This window comes from Anastrepha ludens, chromosome 6 (genome assembly GCF_028408465.1).
Source record: "Anastrepha ludens isolate Willacy chromosome 6, idAnaLude1.1, whole genome shotgun sequence".
NCBI classification, from domain to species: Eukaryota; Metazoa; Arthropoda; class Insecta; order Diptera; family Tephritidae; genus Anastrepha; species Anastrepha ludens.
The window spans coordinates 57,842,479-57,859,798 of record NC_071502.1 but is presented as its reverse complement, the minus strand read 5'-3'; the positions used below and the strand labels follow the sequence as shown (position 1 = coordinate 57,859,798).

Here is a 17,320-nt window from a genome sequence, read left to right as displayed (position 1 = left end):
TGCTGTAGCTGCAGCTATACAAAGCAATCCAAGGGTTTCAACAAGAAGCTTATCTGCTCAATTTGGTGTCAGCCGACAGTCTTTGCAAACAATAATGCACAAAGATTTAGACTTATTTCCCTACAAAATTCAAATGGTTAACAAACTGAATGCAGCAGACTTGCCGATTCGCTTGGAATTTTGCCAGAAGATCCTGCAAATGATGGAAGAAGACCAAAACATGTTAAACTGCCTTTTCATGTCTGATGAGGCCCATTTCGATTTAAACGGCAATGTGAACAAACAAAATTGCCGAATATGGAGTACTTCTAACCCACAGATACTCCACGAGACGGAATTGCATCCTCTTCGCGTGACAGTGTGGTGTGCGGTTTCTTCACGCTGTATTGTCGGGCCTTATTTTTTTGAAGAAAATGGTCACACCGTTACGGTTACTGGAGACCGTTATTTGAAAATGCTAAAAGAATTTTTCTATCCAGAACTACGCCGAAAGAGAATTCCTTTCAACTCTGTGTGGTTTCAACAAGATGGGGCAACGTCTCACATAGCCCAGACTGTTATGACAGAGTTGCGACGAAAATTTCCCAATAAACTGATTTCAAGAAACTCCGAATTTCGTTGGCCCCCCAGGTCGCCTGACCTTACTGAACCTGACTTTTTCTTGTGGGGTTTATGTAAACAAGAAGTTTATAAAACAAAGCCAACAAATTTGGATGAACTAAAACAATCCATTCGGGCAACAATTGCGGCTATTCCTGTCGCAACTCTCAAAGCAGCAATGAACAACTTTTTACTAAGATGCCGCACTTGTGTCAACGAGCATGGGGGGCATTTAAATTCAATTATTTTTAAAACTAGTTAAGCTACATTTAATAAAATTTAATGACCTTCAACTTGAAAAAAAATAAGTGAATTCCATTTAGTGTATGAAAGTTATTTGAGTTTCTTAATGTAGCAAAATTCATCAGCCACCCTGTATTATCAGATAAATATGCATGTCTCGCAACGTCGTTGCTTTTGACGAATAATTTAACCCTGGAACGTCGCCCCTATTTTTTGTCCATAATGCCAACAATGGACTATATTTTCATGTTTAATTAATTTTTAATCAAAATTAAAGCAAATACTGTATAACTTTAAATTTAAAGCAAAACATGCGACGTTTCCACGACAGTCGGTTCTACGTTACCGAAACGACCCGGATTTATATCCGGTCAAGGACTGCCACTCCAGCAGAATTCCTCGTATGTAAGTATGGGGAATGTTTATGCTGCTGCAACAAAAACAACAATGAAAACATGCGACGACTACACTACGCCGACGAGATCCAGGACAAAACAAACAGACGCCTACTGGACCAGACAGTGTTTAGACAGACATTAAGCAACATTCACCGGGAGACTGTTACCACCTTCATAAGCTTCCGTCCAGTGAATGCCATAATCGGAGTCCAACTACCACCTATAGCAGATGAAGAGCTCCAGTTTCCCGGTGAGACCCGCGTAACACTGGCACAATTACGTTCTGGATCTTGTAGCAGGTTAAACTCCAGAATTGACTCCGACATACCAAACACATGTCCGTCATGTGAAGGTGCTCCGCACGACACTAACCACCTTTTCACATGCCCTTTAAACCCCACTCATCTAACATCCCTCTCCATCTGGACGCAACCTGTCGAAACAGCATGTTTCCTGGGCCTACCTTTAGATGAGCCTGACGAAGACGACCGTTGATATACTCTACACTGACGGGGCTTCTCTTACTGCTACAACAACAACAACAACAACGAAACATGGCCGTTCCCGCGACAGTCAGTTCTACGTAAGCGGAACGACCCGGATTTATATCGGGTCAAGGACTGTCACTTCAGCAGCATTCCTCGTATATACACGGGGAATATTTATGCTGATACAACAACAACAAAAACATGACACAGCTTGAAAATAAGAACACATGTCGTCGTGTTGACGAAGAGTTAATCACTAAAAAGAAATCTAACAGCGTCAAATCTCATGATCGTGGTGTAGAATTCACATCAGTGCGTTGCGAAATAATATTTTAAAACCCTTTCCGTAAAACTTGTTGTTGTAGCAACACTTTATTCAGTAGTCAATTTCTACAATTTCTATTAGTTGTGCGTTCGTGTAATCCAGAATGGCTGAATTTCAAAGTTCACACATCGTAGCTGGCATACAACACCTCTGTACGACTGACTAAAAGCGTTAAATTCAAAATATTCGGTCTTAATGGAACACCCAATATCGCCCCCACACTGTCTCAGCATTACTGGATTCTCTAGTTAGTTTTCATTTATGTCGTAAAAATTCTGGTGAGTGAGTTATTTAGCATCTCTCTATAATATCCACACTTAATTGCTGTATGCATGTATTTGCTCCTCCCCTTCACTAGCCATAACTCACCTCAATCATTTGCTGGTTTTTTAACTCCTTTTCTTTTCGTTGCTGCTCAAGCTTCTCGTTTTTTTCCTGCCGTGCTTTTTCTTTGTTGCGCGCCATCTCTTCTTTTTGTTGCTTTTTTGCATCGCGTATGGCCTGTTGTTGCTTAGCGATCTCAATACGCTGTTCCACATTCAATGTTTGACGCGTAAAAATTTTTAAATCCTCCAAACGTTTGGCTACATCTTCATCTGTCATGCGTATGTATTCACCATCGTTGGCATATGGCGGAGGTGCGGGCTGCAAAAATGAGCCAACAATAGCACGGGATGAGAAGCTGAAGTTGTCGCGCGTTAGCTTCGATGGATTCTTCTCCAAATGCTACAAAGGAAATGTGTAAATTTAAATTATCACACTCGCACATACTTTAATTTCGCACAAAAGAGGTTAGAAAAAGTTGTCTACAAACTCACAGAGATCACTTGACCAATGTTCTTGAGCGCCACTGTGCTACCGGGGGCATAATACACCACCTCCCCGCGTATCTGACCCGCTTTGGTTAGCCCACGTATGACTGTTTCACGCTTCCAACCCAAATCGAGCGGCACGCGCAACTCGGTCACATTTAGAATGTTTGCATCTTCGCTCTCAGATTCGGAGAGACCACTTTCCGCTGCGACGCTTTCAGAATCTGTGGAAAGGTCCAGTTGTGCGTTCGCTTCATTTAGCGCCTGTCGAATTTTTTCCTGCAATGTGTAGTTTAAACTATTTGCCAATTGACTAATTGCAATTATTCACACTTACCAAATCGGCGCCTTGTTGGAGCAACTGTTGTGTGGCTAGCATTGGTTTTATACCCACTGCCCGTGACTGCGCCAACAGCGAAGCAACTGTGTTCTTTTTCGGCTTAGACACGCCACGCCCCAGGTTGCGTGGTCGCCCCTCCTTAAACGGCGCTTGTCCTGACCGATCGCCACTGCTTCCCCCACCGCTAGAGCCGGCCGAGCCACTGCTTCCCGTATTGCCACCGCTGCTGCCGCCACCGCCACATGGTAGTGGGGTGGTGCTTCCGCCGCCCAGCGCTGCAGTTATCGAGGTCAGACTTTGCAAGCTATTCGAACCACCGCTTCCTGAAGGAACCGCCACAGTGCCGCCCATATTTACTGGGCTGCTGTAGTCACTGCTGCCACCGATCATAGATGATGCCATGGCACCTGCAGAACTCTGCTTGTCAGCTGGTTTCATTGACAAATTCAACGGGGCATCGTAGTCCTCGATCATAATGGGATTAGCAGCTGTACCGATCAGCGCCGATGCTGCTGCTGCGGCATTACTTGCCGTTGATGTGGCAGACGATGATGATTTCATACTGAGATTCACACCCGCGCCGCTGCTATTGTCGCCCGTCAGATCGAGCAAGTCTTTATTTTTATTTGATAAATTGTAGGCGCCATTTGAGGTGATTGTGGGCGGTAATTTTATCACTTCCACGCGATCTGTTGATGAGTCACGACTATTACTGGACGTAGCACTTAGTGAAGTTGGACCCATCGAATGTGGATCTAGACGTCCAGTGCTGCTTAAGCCTCCAACACCACCGACACTGCCGAGACCACCCAGGCCGCCCAAACCGGGAAGACCCATCGGTGCCCCCATGCCAAGACCACTGGCACTTAGTGCAGCTGCAGCAGCCGGACCACTTAATTGTCCAAGCGCGGCAGCCGCAGCCGCTGCAGCTGCGGCCGCTTGGGCTGCCGAACTTGCATTTGTACCGCCAACACCAATGCCACCAAAACCACTAGCGGCTGCCATATTCAAAGCGTGTTGATGTTGCTGTTGTAATTGTTGTTGTTGCTGCTGTTGTTGCTGCTGCTGCTGTTGCTGAGCCTGTTGTTGTTGTTGCTGCTGTTGCTGAGCCTGCTGTTGTTGATGTTGCTGTTGCTGCTGCTGCACCTGTTGCTGGTGTTGTTGCTGTTGGGCGACATTCACCGCCGCCGCCATTGCTGCATACTCCATTTCGAGTCTAGCCCGCTTGGCCGGGCTCAGACCTGGAATTGCAAGCAGAGAGGAGAGTGCATTTGTTGTGGCGTCTAGCTCTTGTTTTTGCAATTGTTGTTGTTGTTGGAGTTGTTGTTGTGCAAGTAATTGTTGTTGTTGTTGTTCGTCTGAAATAGTCTTTTTACGACCACGCGAAGTAGTACCGGGTATTTTTGGTCCCACAATGGACGACGTGTACTTGATAATCTCCGTATCGGGCGGCAGGCGTACACCCAGCAGGGATTGATGATCACTATGAGCCGAATCCAGGAGCGAGCAGAAAAGTTGAAAAGTATAAAATAAAAACCATATTAGTCGAATGAAATAGTACTTTGAAGACACACAGAGTTGCATTCCTGGTGCGAATAAAGTGTACGTACGAGATAAAATAAACAAAATAAAAGCGATGAATATTTGTGTGATGGTGACTTTGAGACAGCGAGAGTGAGAGAATTTCATAAATGTACACGAGTTTGGAAAACATTTTGCTCTAAAAACGTTTGTATGTAAATTTGGAACTTCAATTTAGTTGGCATAATGTAAATTTTAAATACTTTCCAGCGAAAAAAATGGATGTTAGCATGCTGTGTGAATCTTTTACCCGATTAACTGTTAAATTATAAGACTTTGTATGTATGTGTGTATGGAAATATATATCTGTGTCCAAAAATAAATTCTTCATAATCAGAATTTCAATGTAAAAGCCTCATGTCCAGATATTATTGCATTTTGGTCACAGATAAACAAATGAGAATATGCGTATGTATACAACAACAATATCAAAAGAGCCATTAACAAAAAGGAGGATCTTACTTTCCTTCCAGTGCAGCACTACGTAAACCAAGGAGTATTTTTTATGAGTGTTCAAAAGTGATAAATTCATTTGTTTGTGGTGGAAAAACGTACCAAATGCCGAGAATAAAAGAAATGCAGAAAAAAATTATAATTAAAGTTAGAAAAGAAAATTGCACTAAAACCCAAAATATTTGCAAGCGCCACACCATACAAAATAAAAAGTTATTTGCACTGCTGCACACCCTTATAAACACCCTTCATTATAACTGCCACACTCATACTGCTCTCATAAATAACAAAAATGTAGCCAAATACAAATAACAATATTCCCCGCTAACTCACCTGAGTATACCCGTTGGCATGTAATCCTTGCCACCTTTGCCACCACTTGCTGCCGCCGAGGCTGCTGCTGCTGCAGCGGCCGCAGCTGCTGGATTGGATGCAGCAAACGCATTCATTGCCGCTTGCATACTTTGCTGCGGACTCATGCCGAGTGCGCCGAATTGTGAGAGCGAACTGAGCGCATTTAGCGAAGCGTTGTTTTTGTCCCGCTCCGCTTTGCTGCTCGAAGCCGAACTGTTGCTGCCAGCACTACTCCTAGCATCACCCATATTACTACCTCCACTACCCATACCGCTGCTGGCGCCCAATGAGCCATGCGGCGACATTAACGCATTGATGTGGTGCGCCGTTGAATTGCTTCCACCAACATTGCCGCCTAGCGCACTCAAATGATGCATTGCCGCATTGCTGACGCTGCTCATTGAAGAGTTTTTATTTGAGCTATTGCTGCTGTTGTTGCCGCCAAGGGAAGTGGAAGCTCCACTGGACATGCCTAAGCCACTGCTACCACCACCGCTGCCGCTGCTACTGCTCTGATGTGACTGTGTATGGTGGTGCGATGAGGATTTCTTCGATGATGAGGAACTGGAAGAGCTACCAGATGCTGCGGCCGCTTGCATTGCCATCAGTTCTTTATGCAGCTGCACCGGATCGTATGCCGAACCGGGCGGTGGCGGTAGAACTGGACTCACCGACGGTTTACTATAGCTGGTTGAACTCGACTATAAGATTTAGACCGACACAAATGCATTAGGAAGATTACACAAATTAAAAGCAATAAATGCACACATCAACACACGAACTCACTTTATACGACGAACTACTGCCGCCGCTGCTACCACCAACACCAGTGGTGTTGCCTGTGCTGCCACTACCAACCATACCCATCGAGGAGGGATTGAGCGATCCGCCAGCACCGACCAGTCCGTGCATACCGGCCAAGGCGGCGGCAGGATTAGCACTTACTGCTGCTGCTGCTGCCGCCGCTGCTGCTGCAGCTAGATTTTGTTGTTGCTGTTGTTGTTGCTGCTGCTGTTGCTGACGTTTCTCTTTGCGGGATTTGCTCGATTTGCTGCTAGACGATGCACTGTTGCCACTGCCAACATTGCTTCCACCTGCGCCAGCGCCCAAAGCACCGACACCGCCCCCAGCGCTGTTCACACCTGTACCGCCAGCACCGGTTGCTCCACCTAGGCCCAGTGCCGCTGGACCAAAAGCAGCCATCACATCGGGATGCGCAAACGGCGACAGACCAGAAGCTTGCAGACGGGTGAAGTAGTCTTGAGCTGCCAGTTGAGCCATAGACCACCAACCTGTCGAGAGAAGGGAGGGAGAAAAGTGGAAAAATTTAAGAAATTGAAGATTCATTTAAGTCTGCTTCACTGCAGGAGTTTAGTTTTATTACAAAAAAAAAGTGTTATGTTACATAAAAAATTAGATGAGATATAAAATTATATATTAAATGAAATAAAAAAGTAAAAAAATTAAGTATTCAAATAAAATAAAAAAAAAGTAAAATGAAAATTTTACATTCAAATCTAATAGATTAAATTAAAATTAAAAAATAGAATAAAAATAAGTAAAATAAAATAAAAATTACAAAAGATAGTTTAAATGAGGGATTTCCAATAGTTTTTCGTGATTTGAACTAATCAAGAAAAAATACGAAAAAATGTGGTGCATTCGTTGTATTGGGAAAATTTCAGGACCAAAAATTATTAAAAATCAACAAGAATTTTAAGCCACTTCAAACTTGCACTCTATTAAACCTTATTATAAATTTAATGGACTATAAAACTGCATAACCAAATTAGAGTTAGAAATTTCGATGACATTTTTTTCGAATTTTTATAAATCTTATACAAAATTTAATATATAAGATGTTTGTTGCATGTTTTGTAAATAATTTATGAAAATTAAAAAAATAAAGGAAAAGTTTTCAAAACTGGTCAAAATATTGCGTTTCTAATTAGCTGTCAACGTGTGCATGTATGTACAGGGTGGCTGATGAAAGCCGCTACCAAAAAAAAATTGAATAACTTTTTTTCTTTTTAAGTTATCTGTTCCATTTTTATTTTAATTTGCAGATTGATCTTTAAAATTTATTAAAATGGATAACTGGGACACGCAAACAAGAATTTGGATAGTCCGCCGCTATCACGCACTGGAGTCCGTAGTTTTGGTACAGAGAGAGTACAGGCGGATGTTTGGCGGCGATCCCCCGAGCAGATGGACCATAATGAGACTGGTGAATAATTTTGCTGAGCAAGGAACAGTCGCAAGAAGGCCTTATCATCGAAACCCACCAGTTCGGACGGAAGAAACGATCGCTGCTGTAGCTGCAGCTATACAAAGCAATCCAAGGGTTTCAACAAGAAGCTTATCTGCTCAACTTGGTGTCAGCCGACAGTCTTTGCAAACAATAATGCACAAAGATTTAGACTTATTTCCCTACAAAATTCAAATGGTTAACAAACTGAATGCAGCAGACTTGCCGATTCGCTTGGAATTTTGCCAGAAGATCCTGCAAATGGTGGAAGAAGACCAAAACATGTTAAACTGCCTTTTCATGTCTGATGAGGCCCATTTCGATTTAAACGGCAATGTGAACAAACAAAATTGCCGAATATGGAGTACTTCTAACCCACAGATACTCCACGAGACGGAATTGCATCCTCTTCGCGTGACAGTGTGGTGTGCGGTTTCTTCACGCTGTATTGTCGGGCCTTATTTTTCTGAAGAAAATGGTCACACCGTTACGGTTACTGGAGACCGTTATTTGAAAATGCTGAAAGAATTTTTTTATCCAGAACTACGCCGAAAGAGAATTCCTTTCAACTCTGTGTGGTTTCAACAAGATGGGGCAACGTCTCACATAGCCCAGACTGTTATGACAGAGTTGCGACGAAAATTTCCCAATAAACTGATTTCAAGAAACTCCGAATTTCGTTGGCCCCCCAGGTCGCCTGACCTTACTGAACCTGACTTTTTCTTGTGGGGTCTATGTAAACAAGAAGTTTATAAAACAAAGCCAACAAATTTGGATGAACTAAAACAATCCATTCGGGCAACAATTGCGGCTATTCCTGTCGCAACTCTCAAAGCAGCAATGAACAACTTTTTACTAAGATGCCTAACTTGTATCAACGAGCATGGGGGGCATTTAAATTCAATTATTTTTAAAACTAGTTAAGCTACATTTAATAAAATTTAATGACCTTCAACTTGAAAAAAAATAAATGAATTCCATACACTAAAAAAAAAGTTATTTGAGTTTCTTAATGTAGCAAAATTCATCAGCCACCCTGTACAATATATTCGTGATGGCACAACATACAAGTATTCTAGAAAATGTTTACTGAAAAATTTTTTTTGTTTTGTTCTTAATGAAAAGGAACTTTTTTGAGTTTGATGTTATTTTAGTTTAAAAACAGTTAATTTCTTTGAAAATATTAAAAACAGAAACAAATAAATATAAAAACAAGTTTAAGTTCATGTATACACACTTTCAAACTTCAGATCCACACAGTTGGGTAGGTGATGCATCTAGAAATGTGAAGTCATGTACTGATATTTATTCTAGGAGCGTTTTCTTCAAACGACATCTTATCGTAATTGCAAATGCGTTTGCTGTTTCACTCCCTACCGAAATTAATTTCATTTGTTACATGAAAGAAGTAGCAAAGTTACAATTCTACCCGGAATTCGAACTCATGGCTCATCGAACGCAAAGCAAATGGGTTCACCAAAGTACCACAGGCGCGGCGAGATAAACCCGATCAAACAGAGTAGTAGTTGGCATTGAACAAAACACCCTACAAGAACTGCATGATGGAAACTAACACATACACATTTTTTCACTAATACATATGCAAATCCATATTTTTACTTTGGATATGAACTAGGCAAAATGAGAACATACGACTCTTTTTTTTCCATTTAGAAAAAGATATATGAAAAGTGAAAAAAATTATTCCAGAACTCAAAACAGATAATTGGTTTGTGTAGCCGAAAGCGCACGCGTGGAAATTAGATTTGTTCATGAAGCAAATAATTTGTAAGAGTTCTTAAAAATTATCACGTTTTGGTGTTTATGTACCCAAAAAACTTGCAAAGTAGGGGAAGAGCAAGTAGTGAGAGAGCAAAATTACATTTAATTTTGAGGGGAAGTTGCAAGTTTTTACTGGATAAATTTTTACTTGTAAGAATTTGCAAGTGAGAAAAACAGCTGATTGGTAGCAAAGTAAAGCTTTAATTCAAAACAAAAGTCAACATTACAATGAATTAAAATTTGCGAATTGCAATTGAAGCGGAGCCGCGAATAACGTTTTAAAAGCCATTTTTTGCAAAACGTGTTTTTTTGCAGATTTCCGTTACTATTACTCTCTTGCATCTCTAAAGCATCAAATAAGTTAAAATTTCGGACCAAGGCTGATATGAGGCAAGAATGATAGAAAGAAGATTGCGCCCATCAGAGTGTACGTGACGTCACGTTTGCTGAGTTGTGCAGTATTGCCAACCATTTGCTCTTCGCAATAAATTTAGTGCTTTTTTATACCCAAAATACAAAAATTTTTTAGTTTCGTGTTTGTTTCTTTTTTTTAAGTTAAAGATACCGAAACTTTAAGTTAAAAAACAAACTATATTATTAAACAAAATAAAGTTAAGAAAGGTCACTGTGAGAAGATTTTAGTGCGAATGAAAATTTTTTTACTCTTATAAAATTTGATAATTTGAAAGTGCAAATTTAATTTTTGGCTCCATTTAAGGTTATGCAAAAATATTAAATGCCCCTCTCTCAACTGTTCTTAAGATTGAAAACCTTTTTACACATTTTAAAAAGCCTTTGAATTTATTGAATGCGAATTAAAACCACAGAGGTGTAATCGTTTCTTCCGGTCATCAATCCTTAGTGAGACATAGGACATTAAGAGTTATATTCATTGTAAAAATAAACAAGAAAATACCAGAAAATACTAAAGAAACCATACTGACATTTTTACAAAAAGAGTACCTTATCTAGTTACATAACTTCAAATATAGCAAAAAAGTCGTTCCCTTAACAAAAGGGTCTCGCTTAACAAAAACACCTCATAAATTAAATTGTACATAAGCATAACACATTTATTTAAAAAAACGCACATTTTAAAGACAATTTGTCACGCATACAAAGTTCTTTAAGTGATTCAATAAAAATTTGTTGGGTTATTTTCTTTGAATGGGCATTTTAGTGCGTTTTTATATCCAAAGCTAGGCAACACTGCAGTAGCGAGAGAGAGATTTGACTGCCGAAAGCAGAAGAACACCAACAACACCTGCAATCGCGGGCAATGCCACCAGATGTTAAAAAAAGTAAAGCTAAATAAAACTGAGTGAATTATTTAAATAATTATTAAAAAATGTATATTTTACAAAATTATAAACATGACATTTTAATTAGAACAACTAGAAAAATGTCATGAAGAAAGAACTAAAAGTCCGAGACTAAATAACAAAAAAAAAAATGCTAAATCAAGTTACGAAAATGGTAATCTGGCCATACTGGAGCTAAAATCACGTAACTAGTTGTCAAATTCGCTGAGCGCAAAGTAACGGGACCACGATAGGCGCCATCTCATTATTCTTTCCATCATGGGACCAAGGCAATTAAAAAGCAATTAGAAGAAGTCAGTCCGTAGAAGAACGTTGTAAGTTACACGCAAAATGTTACGATCGCAATTGTCGAAGGTAATTGATAAGTGTAACAGAGGTACAAAACGGAAATGTAATGTTGAAAAGTAGAGTGATAATAAAAACAAAAAGCTTAGAAATAGTGGAAATGCATATATAACCAGGAAAAACAAAAGTATCCCTAAAAAAAAAAAAAACGCCCCAGAACAAGTAATGTGGAAAAACGTTTTAAGTGTAGTTGCTGTAATTTTATTTTATTTATTGTTTTTATTTAGGTTTGTGATTGGCGTTGCTATTTCAATTGCGAAAAATTTAGTGTTAGTCAAATAATGGACTATTTTGTAAAATTCTAAGAATAAAAGTATAATGAACAAACGTTTTTTTATCGTCTTTGATCGAATTGAGTGAGCCTCGAAGAAGAAGAAGTATTAAAAACGCAATTTCATATCGTACCGTCACTGTAAACTGCTTTTTGCAAACAAAATTTATATAAGGATCCTAAATGCAAAATTACCGAAGCTAGATGGCTTCAGATTTGTACTGATTATCCATAATCGTACGTTTCAGTCTTAAGTTATTGCGCGGCAAAGATGGAGTCCACCAAGCAAGCAATTCGTAATATTTTACGTTTTTACTACCTTAGAGGTAAAAATGCAACGAAGGCGGCGGCAAAAATTTGTGAAGTTTATGGGCCTGATACTGTAACGATTCGCACAGCACAGCGTTGGTTCGATCGATTTCGTTCTGGTGTAGTAGATGTCGAAGATGCACCCACTACTGGTAGGCCAATCGTCGTAGAGACTGAGAAAATCGTTGAAATTATCCAAAGAGACCGGCATGTGAGCATTCGCTCGATTAGTCAGGAACTAGGTGTAGACCACAAAACCGTTTGGAACCATTTGCAGAAGATTGGATTCCAAAAAAATCTAGATGTTTGGGTGCCACACGTGTTGGCGCAAAAAAATCTCTTGGACCGAATCAACGCTTGCGATTCTCTGCTAAAACGGAACGAACTTGACCCATTTTTGAACGGATGGTGACTGGCGATGAAAAGTGGATCACGTACGACAACGCCAAGCGAAAAGATTGTGGTCGAGAAGCGGCGAGCGGGCCCAAACCATCGACAAGCCCGGATTGACCGCCAGGAAGATTTTGCTGTGTGTTTTGTGGGATTGGAAAGGAATTATCCACTATGATCTGCTCAACTATGGCCAGACCCTTAATTCGACCCTCTACTGTGAGCAACTTGACCATTTGAAGCAGGCGATTGACCAGAAGCGGCCAGAATTGGTCAATAGGAATGGTGTTGTGTTCCACCAGAACAACGCTCGTCCTCACACATCTTTGATGACCCGCCAGAAGCTACGGGAGCTCGGATGGGATGTCCTATCGCACCCACCATATTGTCCGGACCTGGCACCAAGTGACTATCATCTCTTCCGGTCCATGCAAAACGCCCTTGGTGATACCAAGTTGGCCTCAAAAGAGGCTTGCGAAAACTGGTTGTCTGAGTTTTTTGCAAATAAGGTTGGGCGGTTTTATAAAGGTGGGATGATGAAGTTGCCTTCTAAATGGTAACAAGTTTGTGAACAAAACGGGGCATATTTGACTTGAATCGGATAATTCTAAGTACGTTAAATAAAGCGTAAAATGTCGATCACAAATACGACATTTCTTTTTCTCCAACCCAATATATAAACCTTTTACTTGAAAGAGCACACTTACACGATGGTTTTTCGCCCTATTTATGTAAAAGTGACCGTGAAAACATTCGGAAATTATTTTTAAAAAGAAGTAAACAAAAAAGGTATGTGGGAAGTTATTGTGTAAAAGGGCTCAAAGCTAAATTCACAGTTTTTGGAATAATTTCATTTCTATTTTGAACACATTTTTGTTTTGATGCCGAAGTAACGTTTTGTATTAAATATAATAAATAAACTGTAAGCATTGTATAATATACTATTTATTTATAAATATTATTTTTTTTTTCGATAGTAATATTTTAAATGAGTTCCTACAAACCCTATTGCTCAATGGAACAACGTTTTAAAAGCCATCAGTATAGATGCTGTGCATAGTGGAAAAACGTTTTAACTGCTCTCCCGCTTGGGATATGAAACGTTTTGCCATTGAAAAAAATTTTTAAATGACCGCTTACTTGTAATTCGAAATAAAAATTCCCAAATTTTTTTTCGTATAAGTTACTAGCTTTAACCCGCGACCCCGCTCGCGTAGGAGTAGTTTTGAAGGATTTAGGATATGTATGTATATAAAAGAATTTCATAGAAAATAATTTTTTATTAATAACCATAAGATTAAAATACCCGGCATGCGTTGCTATGCCTCATTGAATAAAATCAAAACAACCAATCAGAAAAATATCAAGCAAAATTATTTTTATTAATTTTCTATATCAAACCGTTTTTGAACTTTGCATTTGGGTCATAGTTGAACAGCTTATGCGGATTATGAAGTCTAGAGTGTGCTATAAATAGTGGGAAATAGGAAAAACTAAGATTTTTTAGATTAAATTTAAGCAAATATTCCATTATTAGTGACGAATGAGAGTGGTGGCGCGGCCTGGGGGCTGTGGGAAGGGAGTTCCATCATAAAAACATACCTATAACCTTCATTGTGGACAAAATGAAATCATATGATTCCGAAGCTCCCTATTTTGCATTTTATTTGCTTCATTTTTTTTTTTTTAATTTAATCCGAGGTAGCTCAAGTGAAAAACATTTTAATTTTTGTGAATTTTGCTGCCAACAATTTAATCAGCTGTTGGTAAAACTTGCAAATTGTTGCTGGTTTTGCGTTCAATTAAATTATTGGCAACTTACTGGAGAACTTTTACATGAACAGACCTATTGATGTACTATTAATAATTAAAAACTAAACTTTTCTGATCGCTGAAAAAACGAAAATAACGGCGCAGAACAAATTAAGGTGTGACTGCAAGGTGACCAGAGCACTCAGACAGCTTGCTTGCTTTGCAGTCCTATAACGTGCTGCAAGGGTTCAAAACAAACCTCAAAAAACTGAAGGCACTGCTATTTCAATGTTGCACACAAAAACGGAAAGACGTAAATAAAACTTTACACCTCTGAAATCCCTTAACCCTTCGTAGACATTTGGTATTGAAATTTTCTTTTGTATGATTTATGGGAAAATAATAATAATAAAAAAATAATTTCTTAAAGGTACTTCTAATTTCATGTATACATACGTAAATGTATACACTATAAAGTTACAACGATCGTACAGTTTAACTCACTTGCTGGGTGCAGGCTAGCCAGACTAGCTGCTTGTGATGCCGCCACCGCCATGGTATTCTGATGATGATGTGACGCGGCGGCCGCTGCAGCTGCTGCTATCGAATAGCGATCATTTGCCGCGCTAGCCGGGTTCTGCAATAAGCCCAGGCCGGCTGCCGCAGCGGCATTAAATTGCGAATTAAATAGCGGATTGGAAGCGGCTGCGGCGGCAGTTGCTGGATCGCGACCCCAGTAGGCTGCATATTAAATTACAAAAATTATGTCACTTAGCATTTGGACACAACAGTAAAATAATTTTAATATAAATACTTACCAAATAACGAGGCGGCATCCAACAATGCGGAGGGATCATGCACACCGGCTCCACCGCCCCCACTGGCGCTAGAGCCGGCCTTACCACTGCCGCCACCACCCAGACCGACGCCGACACCCGATTTGCCATCGCTACCGTCGCCGCCGGCATTTTTGTCCATGTTTTTCATCAAACTGGATGGATGATTGCTGTGGGGTTTCTTTTTATTGTTGCGTTTAATTTTGAAGGCTTTTCTTTCGACGTTTGCACAAGAGGAATTATATTTGCTAACTACGCCTTGCACGCCACAGTGACTTGAAAGTTGTCAAGAACAAAATTTCGTTAAATGCTATTCTCCTTCGAACAATATATTTTATATATTCCTGGGACTCCTTCCCCGCTTTTGTTGCCAAATGTGCGTAATGTCAATTTGCTTTTTATTTCCACCTTTTGTAGATTTTGTGCGCTTCCAGCTGCCTCAATTTTACTCCCACAATTTATTAGTATTTACTTTTTACTTCGCATATTTCTACATTTTTAAAATTTTTTGACAATAATACAAATACAGAGACAGATTTTCACTGCGTTCCTGTCATTTTTGTTGTAGCTGTAAATAGAAGAGTGGAAAAATGCAAGTCAGTAAAATAAATTAGATGAGGGAACTATTTTTACTATATAAAAACAAAAAGTGTTTGATATGAGTACTTGTATGAGTTCGAGTTTGAGTTAGAGTATGAGTTGCCGAGCAAACAAGTTGGAAGCGTGTACCAGACAAGTTTGCCAGAACAACGACCAACGAGTTCGCTTCAAACAACTTGCCATGCAACACGTTGGACGAGCAATGTGGGCAGCACACGTTTTTGTTTTCTTTTCTATCATCCACACTCATTCGCTCGCTCTGCATGGCTGTTAACTGGCATAGCGTCTCAGTAACTCTCTCAGCACTGTTGCATTGAGAATTCTGTCTCGCATTGCCCGTGTAATTCTCAATTTTAAAATAGCAGCAGACACAACACTAACCACACTACTCATAGCCCCAACACAACCACGTTACGAGAGTTTAATATAAAAATAATTTCCGTTCGACTGCAGCAGTCTGCGTGTTTTTCTTTTCAAGCCTAAAAATAACTTTGTTGCATAAATAAAATTTAATTTTTCATAATCGAGCTACTAAAAGTTCAAGGACGTTGTCATAACGCAACTCAAGGTCAAGTTCACGGATGTATATAAATCTTGGGTATACATACATATGTATGCATGTTCATATGTTTATATGCATGAGCATAGAGTATGTATGTATGTAAATTCTATAATTTGGATAGTGCGGGTAGGTCAAGGTTGGGGATTCGTAAGATCGCTTGGTGAAGTGAAGAATCTTATTATTTTCTTTTGCTTTTGTAACTTAAGAATGTAAAGAAAGAATAAATAACTTAAGTATGTTTTCAACTATAAATTTGCATTGTGTTTTTAATCAATATAAAAATATTTTTACATGACTAAGCCATTCCCTCAAATTATGTGGTGGGTAGATAAAGTTCGGATCCAATCAAATAGAAAGAACGATTCTAATTATTTTATTTATTATAATTAATTGAAGAACTAAAATCTCATAACTAACGAGGCGAGCGCTAGTTTTAATCAGAGTTTTTGGAAAATTTTCAAGTATCCAATTTTACCGCTCACTGGGTTATGATATAATAAAGTGCAAGTGTAAGTGGCTCAAAAATGGCGTTGATTTTTTTTTTTTTTTTTTTTGGTTTTTGCATACGGAGTTGCACAGTTTCTCTATAAAAAGAAAGAAATTTCGAGCAATCGTTGCTTGAAAAGCTGCATAAAATCTTCACTTTAAAAGCCACTTTAAACTTGCAAAGTGCTAACCATACCAACCAATGGGCAAAATAAAACTGCATACTCGATATTTCTAAAAAATTTGAAATTTTGTTGAGATTTTTGGTTTTTGCTATAAAAAGTCTATTTATATTCACAGTATCAAAAAACAAACATGCTCGAACTTCTTTTAGATACAAACCGGAAAGAAACTTTATATCTGTAGTTGATGACACTTGAAAGCTAACAGAGTTGCACTACGGTTACGGAGTGTTATTATTATTATATTTAAATTCAGGTGTTCGTTTTGAAAACTTATTAAAACCAGGTTTATCACGCTGCATACTCCACTAAAAGATTACAAACTCTGTGGGTAATATGGAACAAAAAAAAATCTCCATCTGTGGTTTAGAGCACTGTCGGAACTCGTTGCCGACCTCCAAAAATGCTTTTATTATAAAAGCTTTCACACATAAAATTTTTGTTTTTTTAAAGCTTAAATAACAATAGAATTGTTAAATAAAAAAAAAGATAACGCAGCGCTAGCAACGGATGATTTCAGCTACACATAAAATTAGTTAAGGTATGAACGTTAAAAAACCGCATTATACAGAAAACTTACTAAGGAGAATTTTTGACACTACTATAAAATGTATACAGCTCATTTTCGAAAATAGTCCTTT

General features: G+C 39.2%; 1 protein-coding gene across 11 annotated transcripts in view; it reads right to left on the bottom strand.

Moving 5' to 3' along the window:
* Positions 1–17,320, bottom strand: part of LOC128866418 (uncharacterized) — a 168,290-nt gene that overhangs the window by 19,058 nt on the left and 131,912 nt on the right. For 7 of the 11 annotated variants that reach the window (XM_054107134.1, XM_054107133.1, XM_054107132.1 and 4 more), the window contains 8 exons: positions 14,832–15,417; positions 14,506–14,754; positions 6,381–6,886; positions 5,574–6,295; positions 5,250–5,267; positions 3,204–4,689; positions 2,873–3,145; positions 2,424–2,780 (listed from right to left, as the gene is read on the bottom strand). In XM_054107134.1, coding sequence (XP_053963109.1) covers positions 2,424–2,780; positions 2,873–3,145; positions 3,204–4,689; positions 5,250–5,267; positions 5,574–6,295; positions 6,381–6,886; positions 14,506–14,754; positions 14,832–15,000 — 3,780 coding nt within the window. In that variant the 5' untranslated portion in view covers positions 15,001–15,417. The remainder of the gene's footprint in view (positions 1–2,423; positions 2,781–2,872; positions 3,146–3,203; positions 4,690–5,249; positions 5,268–5,573; positions 6,296–6,380; positions 6,887–14,505; positions 14,755–14,831; positions 15,418–17,320) is intronic. The other 4 variants (XM_054107129.1, XM_054107128.1, XM_054107130.1 and 1 more) reach the window with 4 other exon arrangements.